At 38.9% G+C, this 17814-nt stretch overlaps 1 protein-coding gene across 1 annotated transcript in view; it reads left to right on the forward strand.

The window, feature by feature from the left end:
• The window catches only part of EVPL (envoplakin), a 73132-nt gene that overhangs the window by 16240 nt on the left and 39078 nt on the right, over positions 1-17814 (forward strand). Inside the window, exons 3-4 of the mRNA XM_063459023.1 lie at positions 944-1195; positions 17511-17610. Coding sequence (XP_063315093.1) covers positions 1119-1195; positions 17511-17610 — 177 coding nt within the window. The 5' untranslated portion in view covers positions 944-1118. The remainder of the gene's footprint in view (positions 1-943; positions 1196-17510; positions 17611-17814) is intronic.

A 17814-nucleotide genomic window follows, 5' to 3' on the forward strand; every position in this document is an offset into this window, starting at 1 on the left:
GGGTGGGGGCACCCTCAGGGCACTCTAGTGCCAGGAAAACGAGTATGTTTTCCTGGCACTAGAGTGGTCCTTTAAACAGCCCTAGTGCATGTTCAAGGTAATAGGATGTCATTTGGGTTATGACTTTGGTGACAACAAATGACATGGGTTAGGGGAGGATCTGTTACCTTTCTGATCATTACAGTCGCTCTTTCCCATCTAAATCTAATTTAGGTGTGTGCATGTATGAAGTGAGTAACAGATCTGAGCATAAACACATGATTTTGCTGCATTGTAAGTGACCAGTGGTACCATCTGCTCAACATGCCATGTGTGTATTTCCTTGCATGTATTTGAGCATTCCAAGGATATTTTGAATCTGCATATGATGCCAGGCTGTGCCAGTACAGTTTGAATTTAATAAAACTAAAACCTAATTTTTTGTTACTCTATAAATTTTGGCCTTTTAAAGACATCATTCTTTGTTTCCGTAAAAAGCACTCTAAAGTAAAATAAGTGATGATTGCCCGAAATATTGACGGCTTCTGTAAAGTTATTCTGGTTCTGTAGACTGCACGTAGATTCACTGGAATAAAAACACTACTACGTTTTTTATTTTATTTAACACAGTAGTTTATAGCTTGATGTAGCTTAACCCTGGTTTACCTTGCCTACACTATCGGAAGTTGGGCCCCCGGATTAACTGCCGCTGGGCAGTGACAGGTAAGTGCAGCAATGAGTATTTCCCCTGTGCTATTGTCATCTGCAGAAAGGTGTGCAGAGAAATTCAAAAGAGTGTATTTGCACATATTTCTTATAGATACTTACAGTGTCAGAAAAAAAATGCTCTTAAATTGTTTTCATGGGACAGTCTCTCTGGGTGGGGTCACAAAGTTAGTGTCTCTCCCTCTCTTAGGCCCATCCAACTGGTTTTACTGGTTATTTACACCTATTCTGTCTTTAGTCAGGTCCCATCGCACAGGCAAAATCTCCAGGGAGGAGTCTGACGCCTCCTATACCGTCCTGTCCTACAACTCTTCAGATCTCCAGCTGGTCGCTGTCATCTCTTCAGGTGCAACGTACAGAGGGACTTAGGCTTGGGACCCAAAAGAAGCCGCCGAGAAGGGGTAAACGCCAAAATGTTCAAAGGACAAAGCAAATCTCCTACAAAGTCTCCGACAAAGTCTCCTACAAAGTCGCCTTCGAAATACAGCAAGTAAGTGCTGAAGAATGGAGGGTGGGTGACATTGAATGAGATGGATCTATAACTGTCATAGAATGATAGAATGGAACAAGACAATGTATGAAGCTTTTAGAACATGCAACAGCAGCCTCTTAGCTTTATCCATTATCTGAGATACATTTTATCAAAAAAATGTTTAGCTCAAATTTTTTGATCTCTAGTTATGGAATGCAACAGCATAAAAGGCCCCCACCCTTACAGTCCTAGACTTTATTATTATGTCTTACTCCTATAGACACACCGCGTTTGATTTTAATTACCTCAAATACATGATTATCTACAAACATTCCCTAGAAGAATTTGTATTTGACAACTGGAAATAAAGTGATCACTCAGAAATCATCCCTCCAGCTAACCTGGGCATACAGTAGTGCTTGTCTGTAAAGTAACTGTGGTTATATAATAAACTAGTCATTGAAATAATCAACAAAGGAATTCAAAAATTGTTGCCACATTAGCCTAAAATTTGCAATTCTGGCTTAGATCTGTACATTTTCTTGCATTCGTTTCAATATGAGCCAATGAGGCCACTTTATTATTATGATTATGATATTTATAGAGCGCCGTCAAATTCCGCAGCGCTTTACAATGGGTGGACGAACAGACATGTAGTTGTAACTACTTCATTGTTTCTTTTAATTTTCCAACATTTCCCATATTTAAAATACAATTCTTTGCTAAACTGGAGATCGGTCGCAATGAGATACTACAATTGTTTAGCCTGTTCTAAAATCTAGCTGTTACTTTGCTGTCAGGAGAATGACATGAGAGATCTAGGGTTAAATACCTTCTTCAAAGCAGAGTGAGATTTAACCTTTCGTGTGCAAGAAAAAATGTCTTTATACACAGTAGCGCTATGTTTCCCTGCAAGACACAGAGCAAACATTGCTGTAGGCAGAAAAAAAAAACCTGAAAAATGAACTTTCAGAATGTTTTGACTCAAGCCTTTAATCAGTGGTAATATAATGACATGTATGATCTCGATCTGCTGGGTTTAGTGGAATTTGGGCAGTTTGGGTGTTGCCTGTGATAAGGTGAAAAAGTGACAAATTTTAGGCGGTGACCCTGTGCCACTCAAAACCTGATCAGCAGGTAGACAATGATTCAAAGTCAGCAAGTCGCACCCAGCCTGCCATTTTCCCTACCAGCTGTAAAACCTCAGACATTATTTAATCTATGCCTTCTTTTGTATTCAGGATACACCTTTATGTTGCATAAATAGTTTTCATTTCCCTTACTGCCCTTTTCCACCTCAGCTGGGAGGCTATGCCTTGAATCTACTCCTCCTTTTTTTTTTATATTTTTGGATGCTCACATAACTTTAAGGGATGAGCAATGTTTGTGTTGGCTGAGGATCATAGGATGGACATTCCTAGGTACAGTCAACTTGCAGACTGAATTCCATGCAAGTCACAGTTAAAGCAGCAGGGGTTCTAAACACTGGTATTGCTGGATGGCAATGTGATTTAATTGAGAATTACATAAGATTTAATTGCAATTCATGGACATTTAACTTTAAGGAGTTTATTCACTAAACAGAGAATTGTAATAGAGTGAAAGCAGAATTGCAGAATTTAGGCAACACTAGATGATTCGGAAAAATTCTCCAACTCAATTGTAATCACAGCTTGGCTGTTTTTGCCTAAATTTTGCAATTCGGTTTTAAATACAGTAGAATTTGCTGTTTAGTGAATACATCGTAGCAGAAGTGACCACAAGGTTAGGCCAATGCTTGGCGTTCCCTCAACCGTGGGAGGTCAGAAAATGAATATATGTGAGTGACTGTCAGGCCTCTAACAGCAAATACTAGTATTGGTGAACAGACCGTGCACTAAGGTACACACCAACTGGGGCCTTCCAAATGCCACAGTCAGTGCCCCTCAGTGTGCAAGCTGGTTTGTTGCTAACTCACCGAATAGTAACACTGATACCGTGGACAATATGCCAAAGGGGAGCAGGAGAAGAAGGTTGTACTGTGTCTTGCTCAACACATGGACCCATCTCCCTCTGTGAAATAATGTGATTCAAGCGGTGAAGAGGGATGTACAATAAAATTATAACGTATACACATATGTTTATGCATGTGTGAGTGGGTGTTAATATACCTGTGCACTAGACTACTAGTATGTTTATGCATATGTGCTAGCGTGCATCTGTGTGAGAGCATATTTGTATATGTGCTAGTATGTCTCTGCATGCTAGTGTTCATCTGTGTGCTAGTATGTGTCTGCATGCTAATGTGTATCTGCATGCTAGTGTGTGTCTGCGTGCTAATGTGTATCTGCATGCTAGTGTGTGTCTGCGTGCTAATGTGTATCTGCATGCTAATGTGTAACTGCTAGCTAGTGTGTGTCTGCGTGCTAATGTGTAACTGCATGCTAGTGTGTATATTTGTGCTATTGTGTGTCTGCATGCTAGTGTTCATCTCTGTGCTAGTGTGTGTCTGCATGCTAATGTGTAACTGCATGCTAGTGTGTATATTTGTGCTAGTGTGTGTCTGCATGCTTGTGTTCATATGTGTGCTAGTATGTGTCTGGATGCTATTGTGTAACTGTGTGTCTGCATGTTAGTGTGTAACTGTGTCTGCATGCTAGTGTGTACCTGTTTGCTAGTGTGTATATTTGTTATAGTGTGTGCTAGTGTGTATATTTGTTCTAGCACACACTAGAACTGTGTGTCTGTGTATGTGTGCTAGTATGTGTCTGCATGCAAGTGTGTATCTGTGTGCTAGTGTGCGTGTGCTAGTGTGGCGCATGCCAATGTGTAACTGTGTTTCTGTGTATGTGTGCTAGTGTGTGTCTGCCTATGTTTGCACGTGTGTTTCTAATTAGATTGCTGTGTGGAAAGTTATGTATGTGAGTGTGGCTAGTTATGTAAGTACGTGTGTTTGGCTGATTGTATGGATGGATCATTCTGTATGTATGTGTTTGTTGTGTTATTAAAATGTTTGTGAGTGGCTAGTTATGTATGCAATGTTAATCATGTATATGTAGACAAAGGAGAGGGGGCACAACACGGTCCACATAGGGCCTTGCGAACATAAGGGTAGTTTTAGTTTACAATGTAGAACCAGCTACTGTATGCACCAATAAACATATAAATATATTATATATTAGAAGTGATTAAGTGAATTGCCTCTAAGACAGTAGAGGTACACAGTTCAGCTTTTACAATGGGCGGAAGCAGGATGCCCACTGGTAGGGGATTGGAGGCATACATCACATTGTAACAGATGGGATGCATGCTCACAAGCAGCAGTGCTTCCCAAATGTCTCCACCTATTCAAGTCCACTCCAATGAGCTAAGCAAGCTTGTGCACACCACAACTACGTACAGTGTTATTTAGTATGTTGTTGTATCAGAGTCTTCATCAGCAGTAAAACTCACAGTGCTCCACAGCAACAAAACTTAGCGTTGCTTAGTATGTGTGAGTGTAACACAGACTACAACAGGCGTAAAATTCACAATGAACAGCATACCTCCCAACATTTTAAATGGACAAAGAAGAGCCCATCAATTTTAGGGGTGTGAGTGGGGTGGGGCCAGGGATGGAGCTATTTGAGGTGACTTACTAATTACAATTTATGCAACTAAATTGTAACTTAGAACAAGAACAATGTATCTTATTTCTAAACATTACTGTGAGTATTATTGCTGTGGAGCTCTGTTATACACCCAGACACACATACAATATGGAGCTCCTAGAAAATACATATTAAGATAGAAAAGAGGGAAAGATGGATTTGGGCCAAAATAGGGATACTTGGGAATAAATAAAACACAGAGCTCCATAGCATTAGACTGTTTTCCACGTATTCTTTTTGTGCCTAAGATATGAAAAGTTTAGTTTCCAGTTTTTCCAGTCCCCAGTTTAGTGAATAAACATTCGTAATATGTGGCATGAACATTGCACAGCAGTAAAACACATACAGGATTATTAAATAAAGTTAGAACTAAAGTGAACTCAAAGTGATTTTCCAATTTTAGGCCAAAGTAGTCGAGCTGGAAGCATAACTGGCTTAGAGCATTTTTCCAGTTTGGCTGTTTTTACCTTGAATTTCAAAACAGGGAGCTGGGGAAATTCCAAATTCCAGATCTAAATAGTTAGTACATAGAAATAGAATGCACATGTGGTTAAACTACGCTAAATCTGTTTAAAGGGACACTATAGGCACCAAAACAACTTTAGCTTAATGAAGCAGTATTAGTGTATAGATCAGGGGTGCCCAAAAGGTAGATCCCCAGATGATGGAGAACTACAAAAACAGTTGCTTTAGAAGTTTCTACATCCTGCTTTGTAAATTGAACTTTAATTACACAATGGAGGCTCCTGCAAGGTCTAGCAAGCAATTAACAGAGCAGGAGATAAGAAGTTATAAATTAAACAGAATGTGCAACAAAAGAATTTTGAACATTAGATGACTTTACAGAAAGTGTTTAGGAAGGCTGTGTAAGTCACATGCAGGGAGATGTGACTAGGGTTGTATAAGTGATTTAACAGCTAAATTTGTTTTGGTACCTATAGTGTCTTTTTAAGTATGACAGGCTTATGTCACAAAGTCACTTAGTGATGCCCCACCATTGCGATGTTCCCTAAAGGTGTCACATACGAAATATAGGGTGGTATGCAAAGCATGTAAACCATACTTGGAAATCAAATATTCAAACATTTTTATATCCGTTTGAGGTTGCAACAAATACTGCTGCGTCTTGTGTAATATCTGCAACCCCCTCCCACCAATGCTGTATTCTCATTATTAGATCCCTTGCTTAGTTTGTAGCCAGAGTCCTGAAATGCATAACTGTGCCAAAATGCTTGTCTCAGGGATTGGGACTGAATCTCAATAAAAAAGGGTGGGTTTTAGCTGGATTGCATTAACCTATTTTACGAGGGTGTGTTAATATAACACAGATTCCTCAGATGTGATGGTGAAACACAGAGGTTAATATAAATGGGTGTTTGTCTATAAAGGTTTCAGGTCAGAGCTAGCTTGGATCAAAAGACATACTGTGTTACAGGAGAGCAGCACTCACTTCGGCATTTACTTGCATGTTTTTTAGTTTTTAGTTTTAGTGACATACTTATGGGTGAGCTGAGGAGGTGCATAGTGTGAAGTGCACCCAGACCACTTACATATGATTGAAGGTGGATTTACACCGCCTGCAGCTCCTGTGGATTCTTTATATGTAGTAGCCCACCTAACTAGCTTGTCAACAACATAAATGGGTGTAACGTCAACCCACTCTGTCTCTTTCATCAGCCCTCATTTAGTTAAATTGCCCTGTATTGTAACTGTCACATATTGTCATTCAGTCACATACCTCCATACAATCACATGCCTACCTATAGCCAAACCCACCCACACTTGCCCATTCTGCTACCCATACTAACCCCCACCCTGTCACATCTTATCCATCAACCATTTCCCTGTTCACATACCCCTGACCAATCCTCACAGTTGTGGAGCTCCTCACATCCAACAGCCTGTATATATCCACCATCACAGCCAAATTTACATACCCACCAACCATTTCTATATACATTATGCACAAGCTCACATACACACGTTATATACAGGTCCTCGTACACATATATACAGGTGCGCATACACAAATTACATCTGACATCAAATATACACATTTGTAAGAAATCTCTCCTTTAGAATGTGGGTTTCACCAACATCTGCCGAGTTATGGTTTAACATCATTACTAGTGACGATTGTTTCCTTGATTTTTGAGGACTACGGCCTCGATTTAATATTGTTAGATAAGCTTTCCAATTTCCAATATTTTTTGCTAAACTTTTAATGATTTTTGAAAAAAATATTAAAATAACAAAAAATATAACATATAAAAAAATGTATTTATATATATATATATATATAAAAATCAAAATATTACAAAATTAAAATATTTTTCATCATATTAAAATTTTAAAAGTTTACCCAAAAAATATGAAATCATTTGGAAATCTTATCCAACGATATTAAATCGAGATTTATTATACCCTTTATTGTGAAACGAGTAGGTCTTATAAAAGGATCAGACTTATAGACGGACAGAAAAGAGATTTGGTAAGGAAACAGCAATTTAGTTGCATCTATATACGGGACTGAAAAGACTTGCACCTAGGTGACGGGACAGACATTTTTGTTTTACTCCTGGATGTATTATAGAAAGTCTCATACCTATATAACCACAAAAGCAGACACAACTTTTGAATAATTATTTTTATTGTAAAAATTTACAATAATTTAGAATGAAATGTAGAGTAAAACTTCCCTGTGTTCATAATTTCATATAAAGATTGTGCTAGCCAAACAGCTAGCAGGTATATTGATACAGGGTCATTTAACATGACTATAAATATAGATTCCAAGAATTCTGTGTGCGTAACAAGTTTTCTTTATGGTGTACAGCGCCAGCTAATGTCTAGGATAAATGATGCACTTATAGGAACAATATAGTCATCAAAACAACTTTAGCTTAATGTAGCAGCTTTGATGTATAGATCATGACCCTGCAGTCTCACTGCTCAATTCTCTGTCCTATCAATTCTCTATCACTTTTGTTTCTGTCCTTGCAGCCTTAGCCACACCTGCCCTGGTGATGTTATTTTCAATCAGACGTTACTTACTTTAGAAGTGTTTCTCTTCTGCTTTGCAAATTGAACTTTAATTTCAAACAGGGGGCTCCTACAGGATCTAGCAAGCGATTAGCAGAAAAGGAGATAAGAAATTCTAAATGAAGCAGAATTTACAATAATGGAAGTATAAACATTAGATGACTCTCTACAGGAAGTATTTAGGAAGGCTGTGTAAGTCACATGCAGGGAAGTGTGACCAGGACTGCATAAATAAAGTTATTTAACTCCTAAATGGCAATGAATTGAGCAGTGAGACTGCAGGGGCATGATCTATACGCTAAAATTGCTTCATTAAGCTAAAGTTGTTTTGGTGACTATAGTGTCCCTTTAACTAAAGATCTGTTTCCTCCTGCACATGACTTTCTAGTGGAACACTCATTGAGTTGGGTATGGTGAAAAGTTACTGAGGGGGCTTGTTTGTGTTCTACGTATTTGTAGCCTTTATAACTATGCCAATGGCATAGCAATAAAAGCATAAGTGTTGTAAAATGCATATAATAAAACATTTCTATCTATATATTTAATAGGAACTTGGCAAGGACAGTGTATAGATTCAACTGTATTGCTCATTAAATTGACACCAAGTCTTGTTTGGCATGACGAGTGGACTGTAAATAGACTTACTGGCACACAAAAGTCTTCTTCACTTACATATTGTATTCTGCATGTAGTCAAAATGTAAGGAAACATTGGCAGACCTCAAAAGTTAAAATGTATCTGAAATTAATAGGAATGTGTTAAAGGAATGTGTTATTGAGTTGAAAGTGGACATGCCTTTTTTTTAGCTGCCAAGAGATCTTGCTGCTGAATTTAGAAGCAGATTTTAACTTTGTCGTGACTCGGTTCATCTTAGAATTCTGAACTAACCCTTTCTCAGAATTCTGGCACAAATCAGTGCTTTGTGAACTGACTCCATTAGTTTATTTTAGTTGTGCTTTTTTCCATTATTGGTTTTTTTTATTTTATTTTTTTTTTATTTGGGGAGGCAAAGTCTTAATCCTGTACCTGTAAACATAAATAGAAATTAATTTGTGAACCTACAATCTGGCCTCCATCTCAATAGATTGTTTAATGGCTGATAGGGCCCGCCATATCGTCGTGTAGGTTGTTTAATGGGTGATAGGGCCTGCCATATTCACTCCTCGTGTACAGGGATGTGGTGATTAGAGTTTAAACGCGACAGATATAAACTATGGAGGTACAGTGAGTGAGCAGTTTAAAATGGTCCAAGCTACACTCCCCCATAATTACATGGACTGTTCTGAAGGCCATGCATTCATACCATAAACATTTCAAATGGACAAAGACGACACTTTAATTTTAGGGGTGTAAGTGCGGGGTATGTCTAGGGGCAGGGATGATCTGAAACATTTTACATGACTTACTAATAAGAATTTATGCAATTAAAATATAATTTAGAAGAACAATGTTCAGTATCTTGTTCACTGATTGATTTCTACACACATTTCTTGTAGTTTAGAGATATATTACTATGTGTATTATTGCTGTGGATCTCTGTTTTACACTCAGGCACATCAACAATATGGAGCTTCTAGAAAAGAGGGATATTAGGATAGAAGAGAGGGACAGAAGGATTGGGGCCCAAAATAGGGACTGTCCCTCCAAATAGCGACACTTACATCTATGTGTTCATTTTTGTTTCATAATAGTTAAATATAGGAAAAATTAACATTGTAAATGGTTGCTGATTCCCTAATCACCGAATTACAATATCTGAGTCTAAATAGTACATAAAAAAAATAAAGAAATATAAATGTAGGCATGTTGAAGAACCTGGGAAAGCTGAAAGGCAAACGATCAGAAAGATATACTGCAGGGTTTGTTAACTGATCACAGAATTGTTGTGAACTTTAAAGCACAACTTCAAAAATTCATATATATGTTTTAATACATGTAATTAAATTGTTGGAAAAATACATTTCAGGGAGTTGGACAGTTAAATTGCCTGAGACACGGGCAGCAGAATCTTTGACACTGTGTGTGTAACTCACCCTGCCAGATAAATCCCTACTCTGGCGTCCAGAGAATCGGGATGCCGATGGGAAAGGGGTAGAGGGGAAAGGTGTGATGCATCACAGGCTCTGCCCTAAATAGGGTGATCCTGCCCAGAAAATGAGCATGCCCCCCTTTCCTGGAAGCTCAGCCTGGAGTAAAAGCACTGCCTGCTCTTTTAAGGCCAGCCGACTGAAGGCAGACCCATCAGGGAGCACTTGTAGGGTCTTAGAGCCCTGAACAAGTCTAATAGCCCGCGCTATTCTTATTAGGATAGTTCCCTGGTGTCCCCAAACGTAGAACACCAGGGAACTAAGCTGGGGCAGAGGGACAGGAGCCGATAATTGGACCTGTCCCGTTGAAATCGACACGATTGAGACGCCTGAGACATCTGGGAAAAAAATGGCAGAAAACTGATATTGCTAGCCATGACTGCTAGCCAGTTGGCTTATTGACAGCCAGGAACCAACCCCACACACAAAAAAAAGGTATCAAATTTAGATGAATGAATAACTTTGTGACTATCATAAAAACGCTACCAACTTCTAAACAATATTCCAGTGACTAATAGCTGGGATCTTTAATTTTTGATTAGATCACGTAGCCCTTCCAGTATCTACCTAGGTGAGTTATATTTTTACCTGAGCTCTCGTATAAAAGGACCGAGGGTGTTATTGGTGTATGTAATCATGTCACTGCTGATGGTATTACTACTATGTAAAACAGGGCAAGGTGTGGTTTGGTTCCATCATTCAGGCCTGAATTTCAGGGGCTTGAACCAGTTTTACAAATCTCTAAATAGGAACGTTCCATTGTGTCAGTCAGTGACCCAGCCCTGTCTGTTATCACACACCCCTGCTTTGTATGACTCATACTGCCCTCTGAAACTTGGGCTTGCTTTTATTTTGGTACTGAGGAATTTAAATGACGCTCATTTTAAAAAGACTGGGGTACCTCCATTCCTGTTTCTAAGAATATAGTTGAATAATGACCAAATACGTTAGACATTAAAGGAACACTATAGCATTAGGAATGCAAAAACATTTTTTTACTACCTATCTACCTATTTTAGTTCCCCCACGGCCTTGTGAGGGTTTGAAAGGTGAGATTTACACTGGTCTCGGTCCTCCTGTTCTGCCTCTTTGGTGGTGTAGATGATCTCAGCCAATCTAATTTCTCCCCATAGGGAATCATTAGGAGGTTAGTGCGCATGTGCAGCAAAATGAGATGGTCTATGAGACCATCTGTATGAATAGCCAAGTTAAACTTTTTTGGGGTGGAAACGCCTCTAGTGGTTCTAAGTGAGAGTGCCACAATAGGAATGTTCATCCTACAATGTAAACACTGTCGTTACTGCTAAATGAAAATATTGATAGTTGCAGGTTTAAAACTACAGTGACATTGCACCCAGACCACTTCTCTGAGATGAAGTGGTCAGGGAGCCTTCAGGAGTCTCTTTAAGTGAAAGCCAATGGGTGATGGTTAAATTCTAACTTTGAGTCAATCCATTTATACTAATTATTATAACTATTATTATTTATATAGTGCCAAACATATTCCGCAGCACTTTACAATAGAAAACAAGACAGACTTTTGATTCTAACAAAAAACAAGATGAAGGGGTCCCTGCCCAAACAAGTTTACAATCTAAAGGGATGAACGTTGTATGTTGGTGAACTTATTTTTTATAAAAAGATCTGAAACAAACTTTTAGAGCTGAAAAGAAGACACAAATGAGTTAATGTTTAAAGGACCACTATAGGCACCCAGACCACTTCAGCTCAATGAAGTGGTCTGGGGGCCAGGTCCCTCTAGTTTTAACCCTGCAGCTGAAAACATAGCAGTTTCAGAGAAACTGCTATGTTTCACTGAGGGTTTCCAACCTCTAGTGGCTGTCTCACTGACAGCCACTAGAGACGCTTCCGCGATTCTCAGTGTGAAAATCACAGTGAGATGACGCTGGACGTCCATAGGAAAGCATTGAATAATGCTTTCCTATGGGCGGTTTGAATGCGCGCTCGGCTCTTGCCGCGCATGTGCATTTGGATCTGACGTTGGCAGGGGGTGGAGAGTTCATGAGCACAGAGGGAGCCCAGTGCTGAAAGGTAAGTGGCTGAAAGGTTTTAACCCTTTTCCCTTTTATTCCAGAGGTTTGGTCCTTAAGGGGTTAATAAAAGGTGAGAAACACTGAATAGATAGTATTGCTGCCACCCTGTCTTTGACTCCTCTGACAGACTACATTCCTGGGGCTTCCGTAGACTACATGCCTCTGGGGTTTCTTTACAGAACTTAGGCTGCCAACAGTCTTATTTATATAGTGAAATCTACGATGTAACTATAGTATAAATAATTCATATCTGGCTGAGGAATTTCATTGTCTTTGTGCGAATGTGCGGTTGTTATAAACCAACCCATTTGTTGGTGGATGCAGTATGTTGGGCAGGATTGGTTACTGTGCAAATGATCACGTTGGTGATTTCTATGTATCATACAGGGTTACTTACTAAAGTGAGAATTCAAATATATTTCAAATTAAAGGCCAGAGTAGCCAAACCGAAAGCATAGTTGATTTAGATATTTTTTCCAGTTCAGCTATTTAGATCTTAAAGGGACCCCCCACTGTCCAAATACAACATTTTTAAATATTACTGTTTAGTAGATATACCCCAAATGAAAACATGCATGCATTTAATGATGTACTTTTTCATTGGTGTTATATCTAAAATCAGTCTGCAAAACCTGCAGTTCTCTTGTCTGCTGCCTTTGCAAGCCCTCCTATTCTAACCCCACCGAGACTTTCTGTGGCTGTCCAATCACAGACTTCCCAATGCAGCTCAATGAGAAGTTTCTGTAAGTCAGGTTCTCTGGGCAATTGCTGCCTCTTGAGTTCAGCTGCATTGAGCTAATAAAACCAGGAAGTAACATTATCTGTTATCTGCTTGAAAGCCAAGTGGGTGCAACCACGTTACTTTATAAAAGTATTCATTTCTATTGAAATCTGCACTTTTTGCAAAATGAAAAAAGAGGACACACTCTTCACATATAAAGCTTTTCAGCAAGCTAAAGTTGCTTAGGAATCTGGAGTGACCCTTTAAATTTAAAATGTACTCTGGGGGGCGGGGCCTGACCGCCATGCTGACCGGTCGCATGGCCCTGAGGCTTCAACTAATTTTACCTCCAACCTATAAAAAGCATGGGCATGCAGCCGAAAACTGTGAGGAAGAGTCCACAGAAGCGTGCAGGAAAGGGCTGGCACCACCGCAGACTCCGATATCGGGAGTTTCGGGGCCCTAGAGGTACGAGACTTCGGAGCCTGCGGCCTACCTGGGGAAGACGCGGGGCAGACGGCCGCTGACCTACTCAAAAGCCTGGCCGCCATGCCACAACCCTGCAGCGCGACTCATGGGCCCCAATCCCCCCCCCCTTTGGGCCGGGGGGTCATCCCGGCCCCCACTGGAGGGAGCTGAGGCGGCACGACAGGATGCTCTCGCCCGCCACCTGCGTACAAGGCCTGCAACATGGTGACACAAAGGCCCACACCAGGCGCAAGTGCACACATCGCCGGCGTGCAACAAGAGAACCTGAGTCCTGTCTCCTCACTACAAGGGAACACAGCAGCAGAGCCTTGCCACACACCACGGCAAACTCACAGCCTACCTGACTCGTGTACCCAGGATCTGGACCTGGTCTCTGCGACAGCCTTCCTGGGTCTTGAGCCCTCTGAGGACACTTCTCGAACCGCAGCCCCAGGCACACACCATCAGCCAGGCATCCCGTTACCGACCAGAACTGGAACTGGAACCGAAGGCACGAGCGGTCGCTCAAGCAGAGCCTGGGCCTCTCATAAATAGCATTGTCTTTCTGCGGTGTAGGTCTAGATTTTCGACAGCGCTATACTTTGCTTATCAGATCAATGCTAAGTAGGAATTCCATGTGTTATCTTTATTTTATTTTTATTTTTTTCACACTAAGTTTAGGCTTATCAGTTAGACCTCAGAGGCAATATCTCTCTGAATGCCATCTGCATAGTGTACCTACTGTTAACTAACTCTAGCTTCACATAGCTTGTAATCTACCGTGCTTAACAAAAAAAAAATTTGCTGAATACTCAAATGCCTTGTAACTTGGAAATATCTAATTAACTGCCTGATTAGTGCTGTTGGGGCATTGAAAGATGCTATGTAAAACATGTGCACACAAAAATAAAGAATTATAAAAAAAATTAAAAAAAATGTACTCGGAATTCTTACTTTAGTGAAAAAAACAGATAGTGCACTCAATCTCCATCTTCACCATGTGACCAACTGGGTTGGAAATAATCACTGGCTTTATGTATTAAATGTTGTCTCTACAAGTATTATGTTTTATTCTCTTTATAATAACTGCTAGGCTCGCTTGTTCATTTAAGTCAGTGGAATTTTATCTGATAGCTCAATGGGTTTAAAGTGATACAACCAAAACTGTTTTTTTTTTTTTGTCCTTTTTAACTTCAAGTTTAAATGCTAGTGGAATCTTTTTACAGTCACTTAAGTATAAAATTACTTATAATGTAGCTTTCATAACAAGTTGGTTCAGCTTAGATATGCTAATCTCTAGACGACTTCACTTAGAATACATTTAAAGTAAATCTATATGACTTCATGAACAAAGTCATACAGATTTATTTGCATGATGCCAAAATTTTTAATTTTTAAGTCTGTTTTGTGTTTTTTAATGGTATATTTAAGAGAAAGAAGTACTGCTTAGATTGCCCCTTTGAAAAGAAAACTGTTGCTTACCAAGAATATTAATATACTAAGTTCACGTATCCTTATATCTATTTGTGAGGAATGAAAAATAAAATCAAGTGTAGAAATCCACATCTCTTTATGTTGTAGCTGGGCGCCTCCATCTTAGCTTCCTGTCAATAATTTTTTATAAGCTCTGTCTTTTGCATCTGGCAGTCGGCCTAAGCAAAATACACAGAGAAGAGTTTCTCTCAATGTCTCTGTTTGTCCTTTGCCATTTGCAATGATTGCCTTGCCCTGTCTGAACTGTATTATAACGGTGTTTGGATATGGATACCATTTAAAACGAAAATTGCACATCTCATTAAAAAAGGCTAACACGAGTTCTATGTGATTGTTTTTATTTTTATTCAATCATGTATATTCCAAAGAAGTGACAGTTCACCATTAATATTAACATTTGAATGATGGAAACACAGAAAGAATGATAAAATAGTGAGGCTGCAAAAGAGACAGACAGAGAGATAGATAGATCGATAGATAGATAACTAGATAGATAGATAGAAATAGATAGGTTACAGATCAGTAGACAGATAGATAGATAGGTTACAGATCAGTAGACAGATAGATAGAAGATAGGTAGATAGGTTATAGATAGATAGATAACTAGATAGATAGGTTATAGATCAGTAGACAGATAGAAGATAGATAGATAGATAGATAGAAATAGATAGAAAGGTTACAGATCAGTAGACAGATAGAAGATAGATAGATATATATATATATATAGATAGATAGATAGGTTATAGATCAGTTGACAGATATAAGATAGATAGATAGATAGATATATAGGTTACAGATCAGTAGACAGATAGATAGAAGATAGTTAGATAGGTTATAGATCAGTAGATAGATAGACAGATAGGTTATAGATAGATAGGTGATAGATCAGTAGACCGATAGAAGATAGATAGATAAATAGATATATAGATAGATAGATAGATAACTAGATAGATGGATAGAAATAGATAGATAGGTTACAGATCAGTAGACAGATAGAAGATAGATAGATAGATATATAGATAGATAGATAGGTTATAGATCAGTAGATAGATAGATAGATAGATAGATACGGTAGATAGAAATAGATAGGTTACAGGTCAGTAGACAGATAGATAGATAGGTTATAGATCAGTAGATAGATAGAAGATAGATAGATAGAAATAGATAGGTTACAGATCAGTAGACAGATAGAAGATAGATAGATAGATAGGTTACAGATCAGTAGACAGATAGATAGATAGATAGATAGATAGGTTATAGATCAGTAGACAGATAGAAGATAGATAGATATAGAGGAAGGATATTACATCCCATCTGTATATACCCCCCAGACACAGATGGAACACCTGGCTGAGAAGGTACGCCTTGACATGTCAGCTGAATTTTGAGAATGAGGCCAAAAATATCCTGAAATGCTGAGTTTAAGATTTTTTATTTTTTTCGTTTTTATTTTTCAAAATCAGAAGATATTCTGCACTTGTATGGTAGAGGTATGGATGAGGAGAATTCAAAATGTCATATATAGTTATGGAGAATATAGACTTCACATTCTGTAACATTAAGAAATACACATTCTTAACAGTAGGTGAATTATGGGGAGACAAATGTTTTGTACTAAGCTAGTATGGTGCTCAGAGGAGGCGAACATTATTGATATTTTCATTAAGTCTTCTGTATGGACCTGCAATCTGAATATCCAGACATATTGGTTTCCAGTTCTTAGTGGAGCAGTTTAAAGGGTGATGCCATCATTTTATTGAAAGCTACACCATTGAATAAAACAAAGAAAATAAACTATAACTTGGGGTTTATCTTTTTTTTTCTCCACGTGATACTGCATTTCCTTTTAAATGTATATTAAAGATTTAGCAATTGACACCTCAGTTTAGTTCAGTCCTGGCACGGCCAGAGCACACTATGCATTGGAATAAGAAACCGAAACATTGTCTCTGCTACTCTACCTCCACATACTATATTCATTTACAACTGGAGGTACATTGTAGCATTAGGAATACATATCTGTATTCCTAACGCTACAGCCCTTCAGCCCTAAAGCCCCTTATCAATTAGGTGTGTCCCCCTTGCTCCTCCCTTGGCACTCCCGTGACCTCCTCCTCGGGTTGCGTCACCTGGAGGCATGCCCCCAGTATAGTGGACCAACCCAGTGCTCTTCATAGAAAGGAGCATTAGAGAAGAAAGGCACATGCGCAGCTCTATGGCCAATCATGACAGCACTGCGCATGCGGGCATGACATCACTGTATGTTATGGTATGGTATGAGAACTGGGAACTTGGGAAGTAAGATTCCCCGTTCTCAGAGGGCTTGAAGGTGTGTCTTGAAGCTGCACGTCCAAGCCTTCTATTTATTTAAATAGAAAGGTTTTGGTGGGTAGAACAGGGAGGGGCAGGACTGCAGACACTATAACAACTTCAATAAGATGAAATTCTTAAAGTTCCTACAGTGTTCCTTTAAGGCTTATATAAAGGAGTGACGGGGATCCAAGATGCAGCCAATCACTTCCTGAACAGAAGTAAATATAGTGATGATGATTTCTACACTTAATTTTAGTTTTCAGACCTCAGAAACACATACTTATTAAATGTAGAGGATAAGAAAACATTAAAATGCTAAAATGCAACACCCTCTCCATATCCAATATTGGACAGTTCTTTTTGACATCAGAATCTGGCTAAATGGTTTTTTTTTAACGGCAGCAGCTTCTTCAATGTTGAACCACATAAATTGTTTGAAAGTTACTTAAAGGAACCATTCTAAAATAAAGGTATAGGATACTTTTTGGATAGAACTGTTGTAACTTCTGCCATGGATTTCCACAGGGCGACTGCAAATGAACTATCTCTGTTGATTGCTCGCATGCAAAAAAATGCTGACCAAGTGGAAAGAAATATCCTGGAAACGAGTCAAAAACTAAAGCAGGTAGGTACATTGTAATTTCTTCCAAAAAAATAACAAACTGCTTTAATTTAGTCCTGGAGACTTACCAGATTCTCATCCAGTCATACCTGTTATATATAACTTTCCTCTACTTTGGCCTCACTTTCCTAGATCTGTCTAACAGATTTCTCAAAACCACTTTAATGCATTAGGATCCTACTTTCTGTCAATCTTACAAATTTTCCT

Source organism: Pelobates fuscus, chromosome 6, assembly GCF_036172605.1.
Source record: "Pelobates fuscus isolate aPelFus1 chromosome 6, aPelFus1.pri, whole genome shotgun sequence".
NCBI classification, from domain to species: domain Eukaryota; kingdom Metazoa; phylum Chordata; class Amphibia; order Anura; family Pelobatidae; genus Pelobates; species Pelobates fuscus.